The following is a 7,038-nucleotide window of genomic DNA, read 5'->3' as shown; positions in this document are numbered from 1 at the left end:
CACATATATACACACTCATATACTCCAAATCTTTCTTTCCTGTTTAGCTTATACCAGCCTTTGCCCACTTACAATTTAACCATTTATCAATACACAGAAGAGACCTCATCCCCATTCCTTTCATACCCCAAGTCAAACTTTTCACTGGCTATCATAGAAGGTCCCTCTTGGAGACTCGAATTCATCAAGCACACATACAATTAGGTCTCTGGCTTCAGAAGTTCAGAGACTAAAAGTGGTACTCTGGAAAGCATCAGTGCTGAAGAGTTAAAAGAACCATTTTATTGCTTCTGTTGCCTGAAAGAAATGAATATACACAGGGGAGGGCTTTTTTTTTTCACCCATTTTGCCAAGTTCACAAAATGCTATTGCATTAAAATAAGTAAAAGAGCAATTACTGGAGTTTCTTAGTATCCCTGGGTAAGCAGCTCTCCTATATCTCTAAGTACCAGTCTTGATTCTCTTTCTTTCTCTTTCTCTCTTTCTTCCTCTCTCTCTCTTCCTTTCTTCCTTTCTGTCTTTCTTTTTTTCTTTCTCTTTCTTTTAATTTTAATATAATTAAGGTCCTTGTAATAAATATAAGACCAGTGATTCTAAAAGCAGGCCCCTTGGGGAATTACATGCCATGTTGGAAGAAACTATGATGGAAGATCAGCTGACATGACGTCATTTCCTCACAGCAGGCTGAGCAGACTTCTATGCAGGGCCACCTATTTTGCCCTATGCATAATATACAAACATGATTTTAAACTGTGTATGTACCAAACTTTAATTTTCATTTCACACTCAAAAGTTCTGTACAAAAAGAAGCAATGCAGGCAAAAACAAACAAAACAAAAACAAAAACAAAAAAAAATTACAATGACTTCGGCAAACAACATACAACTGCTTCAAAGACCCTTCTGATGTGCAACCATTTTTAGAGGTGTACTATGACAGTAAAGTTCTGAAGGCTGGGGCTGGTGAAGATAAAATCCCAATGTTAGTTATTAATATCTAGAACATTTGAGAAATGCCTACATTATAAGACTGAATGAGAGGTCTGAACTCTACTGCACACTGGATCCCTAGATTAAGCAGGCTTTATCTTGCTCTTTCAAAAGCATAACATTATCTTGATTTAATTGTGATGATGTCTCACAAACTTAGCCTTGCCATTCTTGTTTGGCATAATGATAATAACTAAGAATGTACTTTATGTCCATGAGGAATATATTAACAAAAAATTTAAAAACACCCAATACCTCCTTCATGGTTGTTAGCTAATATTCTAGCTCTGTTGTGTCATCACAAATAAAAAAATCTCTCTTTCCACCCAACTTTTGCTGTGAAAGCCTAGGTGAACTTGAGAGGAGCTACCATGCCAAAAGTAGCAAGGTGGCTGGGAAACATCATTTTTACCTTCTTTCTTGCTTCAAATTAAATATCTGAGTCATAGAAAACACTTTATTTGAAAGTTATGAGATATCAATTATGGAGTATTATTAACATTGACATCATTGCTGGTACTTTTCCCCAAACAACCCATGATTGTTGGATACATGTGCATGCAGCACAAAAGAGAAGAAAAGGAAGAAAACCCAAATTATTCAAGGATTCCCGATGCCTACTGGACAGTCTGTTAAGAGTATTGGTCTCCCACAACAGTTCTGGAGCAGACTCAAGGCCCACTCCCTGTTGGTGATCACAGACACACAGCCTGTCCCATGATGGCCTGAGGCAATTATTTAGACCCTGGGCTTCTCAAAATCTAAGTCCTGTTGAGTCTCCTCTTGGAGATAATGGACTGGCTAGATTGAAGCAGACTGACAGCACCCATACACACATTTGGTCCCATTTAATAAAAAGTCTATCTAAGAGTTACAAATGTCCTAAACTACTATTTATTTGTTTGTGTATTTATATTTATTTATCTATGTATATTCTGACAGTAATCTCTAATGTTTTCTTATGTAGCCAGCTGAGAGGCAGCTATGGTATAGATACGTGGCTTGGGTTCATGGCTCAGGTCTTTGTCTAAGAGCCCAATAGAAACTGGGCAGTTCTTTGTTCTTTGAAATCCCAATCTCCTCTGTTGAGGAAAGGGCAAATGGACAAATGCTTATTGTGCATCTCTGCTCTTGTAGGCTTGAGAGTTGCCCAACTAAACATTGCCTATGGCTGACAAATAGAAAATCCCTAAAGCTGAACATTGGAGAATGTCTCACTGCCACAGGATCGTGTTTTCTGGCTTCCTCTGGATTTTGGAATTCCTAGGTTTGACAAGATCACAGAAGCCATGTACCATGACTCTTTCTGGGTAAGAATGCTTACTCATTCATGGCCGCACTTACTCTGCTGGTAAAGCTCCAAGTGACAAGGCCTTTTCACTCTCTGTTGACTGCACTGACATAAACTGGGAAACCAGTTCTCCCATTTGTCTGTATTTGGTTTTTGGAAATAAACCAATTATCCTCTTTCCTGCAGGACTCAAAGGAATGTTGGATGGCAACCTTAGTCTGGAAATATTGCCTTGGGATGTTGCAAGCGAAATGATACCACACCGTAATCATCCTAGACCTGACTTCCAGGATTATCATTCATCAGTTGTCTGGAAAATTCTCTCCTTCTAGCAGAGATATACAAGTAATAAAACAGGCTAAACTAAAAATTTTTCTATAATGGTCCATACACTCCACAGTATATATTCTTAGGCCACATGGTGATCAGGAAAAAGAATATAGTAGAGTCAGGTGGGAAGCACTCAAGGATTTAGTTCTATGTATGACTCACCTGTATGCCCATATCTTTTCATTGGAGGTCAGAATATGTTTCAAAATTCCATTCTAGCTCAGTTCTGACCTATAGGCAGAATGACTACAGTCCTGAAGATATTGATATTCAACAATATTGATATTTGTCCAACTCATTGAAATTTATGCATGAAGGAAGGTTGGTGTAGTGGCTCCTGCTAGCCTTCAATTTTAGATTTTAAAAAAGATTTATCTTATTTCATGTGTCTAAGTATTGTTCCTGCATGTATATAAGTGTACTATATGCATGCCAGATGTTCACAGAGATCAGAAGAGGGTACTGGATCCTCTGCAACTCGAGTAATGGATAGTTGTGAGCCACCATGTGGGTGCTGGGAATTGAATCCAGGTCCTCTGTAACAGCAACAAGTACTCTTAACCAATGAGCCACCTCTCTATCCCCAATACTATTTTATATATGAGGAAGGTGAGACAAAAAGTGAATTTGCCAAAGTACTCAGACCAGTGGGGGGTGACTCCAGGTAATCAGAAGTTGTAGATTTCTTCTCTCTAAATTCCTCCAGTTTTCTAAAAGTGCTCTGACATGAACAGTCCATTTTGATAGAGAATGGGGGCTTCATTATTAAGATGGGTGTTGTTCCTAGAACTCTGCAGACTTCTGGGAGGTGATGGATCTTATTTATGACCTTAGAACCAGAGTTCCATTTATCTGTCCCTGCAGGCAGAGGGTTGACACAAATGGCTGTTCTTATGTTCTTATGCTCTCTCTCTCTCTCTCTCTCTCTCTCTCTCTCTCTCTCTCTCTCAAATACTCTTAAGATATTCACTTTTCTCAATCCTCCTGCAAGAAGCCCTCTGTCTATCCCATAGCCTCCTCATTAGCTGATTAAAACACAGACACTTTTCCTCTTGCAAATACTAAAAGGGAATGAATGGGACACAAACCAAGACAGAAGGAGAATATTCAGATTAATAAAACACGTGCATATAGAAAAGCTGCACGTGAGGTTTGCAGGCGGCAGGAAGAGGGTCGGGGGAGGTGCTGAACTCAGAACACTTGTGCTCCGCTCTCTACATGCAGTTTTCTTATCTTGGTTTCTTCTCTCTCTGCTCTCTCTCAGGGTAACAGTTGTGTGTGTTTCTTGTATCTGAGCTGACACAGGAAATCAAGTACTCTGTGTTTCTATAAACTATACTCCCAGAGAGATAAAACATCTAGAATTAAAACAATACCACAAGCGATTAAGAATTTCTGATTGTTACAGGTATCACTACAGGACTCCAGCAGCCAAGGTCGAAGTTTCCAAATCTGGCCCTTGGAGAAAAGAGTTTTGCTTCAGACATCAAAGGTAAGGCTCTCAAGTCAATTTATGCTCTGCTGGGTTGAATCAGTCAGGATACAAATTAAGGTCCATATATTTCAGTGACAAGAAGGAAATGGTTATGTAAATACACAAGTATTAACATCAATCTGTATTAAATTATGTAAACATATACATCTTCTGAGGTCAGCATAGATCCTCCTCTCTGAGCAGGGCTCTACTGAAGCATCGCTCGAATCTGTTTGGAAGTCGATTCATCATTCAAGTGCTTTGTAGTGAACCTGAATGGGAAAAAAGAGTTTGATTTCAGGGCTTGCCCAGTTGAAATTTGTAAATTAAAAAAAGCATGGGCTCATTTCCTTAGACAAAGATCCATATTTTGGTGTTCATTCTATATACTTTCTGCAATAATTTTTTTATTTGACTTTGATTGTTTTTGTTCTGCACTCCATCCAGATTGACCCTCTGTAACCCAAAATGGCCTCAAACTCTTGGAAATCCCCCTGTCTCAGCCTCCCTATTGCTGAGATTATAGGCACACACCACAAGGCCAAGCTTCTAATCAGCTTGTGTGATGATCAGTAAAACCATTAAAAAAAATCTCATCAGATGATTACACAAAGGAGACAAAACTGATCTCATTTTCTAGGAGATAAAGTTCACAGCACTTAGTTCAACATCTTGTCCTTTGAGGCTGACCAAGCTGAGTTACAGAACTCAAGTCGAGGCATCTGGAAATTTAAATGTTGATATCTATCTACTGTAAGGGCTGTGCAACCAGGGGGCACAAGTGAGGTACACAAACAAAAGTGCGTCTAAAGCATCTCATTTATTACTCAATCTTGTGTGCAAAGGAATGTTAAAAAAAAAAAAAAGACCTGTAACAAAGCTTTGACCATATGTCAGGCACTCTGTAAAAGATCCCATTCCTGTCATAAATATCTCTTTAAATGAAGTAAGTGACTTGATTTCACAGGTGAGATGGCTGAGGGTCAAAGAGATCCAGTGGCTCACTCTGAATCTCACAGCAGATGGTTTTGATTTGTGAATAGTCTGTGACTTTTGACTTGAGTCTATGACTGCTGCCTCAAAGGCCTACACTCTTTGCAGTTCATCACAGATCTTCAGGAAATACAAATTCCCCCACTGGGCTGGGACTCGTGGCTTGACACAATGCCCTGATCTCCAGGATGTTTTGGCAGCTAGAACGAAACTGGAAAGTTTCAGAAATTCAGAAGTTAAAGTCTTCTTAATGAATATAAAAGGCCAGCCTGGCTTGCTTGCAGTCTCCTTTGGAGAAAACCTAGGATTCAGGAGGCTCATAAGACACACATATTCTCAAAGATGATGAATTGGCAACTCAGAAAAATAGCAACTTCATTGTCTTGAGACTGCTGATTTCTTTGTCTACTGAGGAAGGATAATAGGTCAGCCATGGGTCTAAGGGTTGCAGTGGTCACATGTGATGTGACTGGAGGTGGAACATTGCATGCAGAAATGAGTGCTGCCTCCTTTCTCTTAGACTTGTTTACTGCAGGTATTTATTACATTGCATGGAACTGAGGGGAACAAAAGGCTAAGACATCAGGGTCCATAAGACTTTCAGATTGAAATCTTGCAGAAGGATGATTTGTTCAATTCAGCAAATTCCTTAGGATGCAGCATAGCTAAAAATAACAATCTCTTCCTTGAAGTGGATTAAGGAAATGTATCCTTGGGAAAAGGGAACAGGGCCTAAGGAGTAGAAATAAGCTACAGCTGGCTAAATGTTCAGGCATCCAGCAGTGGATCTCAGGTTCTCACTTCTGAGACTTGTATGTGGGAGCTCCTTGGGGAGCCAGGAAACCACACACACACACACACACACACACACACACACACACACACACACACACACCAGAGGTTCTTAAGCTTCCAGGCCAGAGATTTATTTTACTTGACCTCCAATCTCAGTGCCTGGAAACTCCCCATCTTCCTCCTATGAAGTCAGGGTTGGGAGCCCTGGGTGAAGATAGACATGAGAACTATATGCTTTCCTTCTCAGGAGACTCCTCTGTTCACAGAGTCTCATGGCCAAGAGTCATGCCTGAGACCCATGGGGCCACTCAGATCCAGGCACTTGGCCCGTTACTGTTATGACATTGAAAAGTTATTTGAGTGCATAGATCTGTGTATGTAGGCTCATGCCTTTAATCCCAACACCCAGGAGGCAGAGACAGGCAGATCAGTGAGTTCAAGGTCAGCCAAGACTACAGAGAATATTGGAGCACAGTCAGGACTAAGCAGAGACACCCTGTCTTGAAAACCCAAAACCTTTGAAAAAAAAAGTTGCCTCAAATTCTCCCATGTGTAAAAAATGAATAATAAAAATGGTGCGACTTCCAAGCCTTGTTAGGAAGAGGAGTGATGTTAAGATGAGTGAAGGGCTAAGACTGATAGGTTGGTGCTCAGAATCAAACACTCGCATCTGCAATGGGTCTGCAAGGGCACCTGCTCTATCAGCCTATGCCAGAGACAAGCTTACCTGAGAGCATTCAGCAGCCCTTCCACACTGTCTGGGGCCTGTTCCTTCAACACCTTTATGCAGCCTTTCATCTGGAAGAAGAATGTACAGCACTTTGTTACTCCCCTGGTAATCCTGTGCACAGTGACATCTGTCCATACAAACAGCTCTCCGAAGCATCAGCACATGCAAATCATGAACAAATTTCTCTTCCCTCTCAGGATGACACATCGTTCTTCTGGACTTCTCAAGAGTTCTGTATGATTTCAATCTCTATTGATTTTCATCCCACGCCACAACTGGACATCTCATTGACTTTGGGAAAAAAACACCTTGCCTTGTACTCTGGAGCTCAGACCAGGAATAGAAATGGTTCGTCTTGGCCTTCAGTTGAGATTCACTAAGTGTTCTCCTCACTCAGTAATTTAATGCTTTGTCTGCTAAGGATGTTCTTTTCCTC

At 40.5% G+C, this 7,038-nt stretch overlaps 1 protein-coding gene across 3 annotated transcripts in view; it reads right to left on the bottom strand.

Annotated features, from left to right (window-relative positions):
• Nucleotides 1-255: 255 nt before the first annotated feature.
• The window catches only part of Fam49a (family with sequence similarity 49 member A), a 109,123-nt gene continuing 102,340 nt past the window's right edge, over nucleotides 256-7,038 (bottom strand). For all 3 annotated transcript variants that reach the window (XM_031357447.1, XM_031357446.1, XM_031357449.1), the window contains 2 exons: nucleotides 6,600-6,670; nucleotides 256-4,356 (listed from right to left, as the gene is read on the bottom strand). In XM_031357447.1, the coding sequence (XP_031213307.1) occupies nucleotides 4,293-4,356; nucleotides 6,600-6,670 (135 nt within the window). In that variant the 3' untranslated portion in view covers nucleotides 256-4,292. The remainder of the gene's footprint in view (nucleotides 4,357-6,599; nucleotides 6,671-7,038) is intronic.

The sequence above is a fragment of the Mastomys coucha genome, unplaced genomic scaffold (assembly GCF_008632895.1).
Source record: "Mastomys coucha isolate ucsf_1 unplaced genomic scaffold, UCSF_Mcou_1 pScaffold6, whole genome shotgun sequence".
Taxonomy (NCBI): Eukaryota; Metazoa; Chordata; class Mammalia; order Rodentia; family Muridae; genus Mastomys; species Mastomys coucha.
The sequence above is the reverse complement of the archived record's forward strand: the minus strand, read 5'-3'. Positions and strand labels throughout refer to the sequence as shown.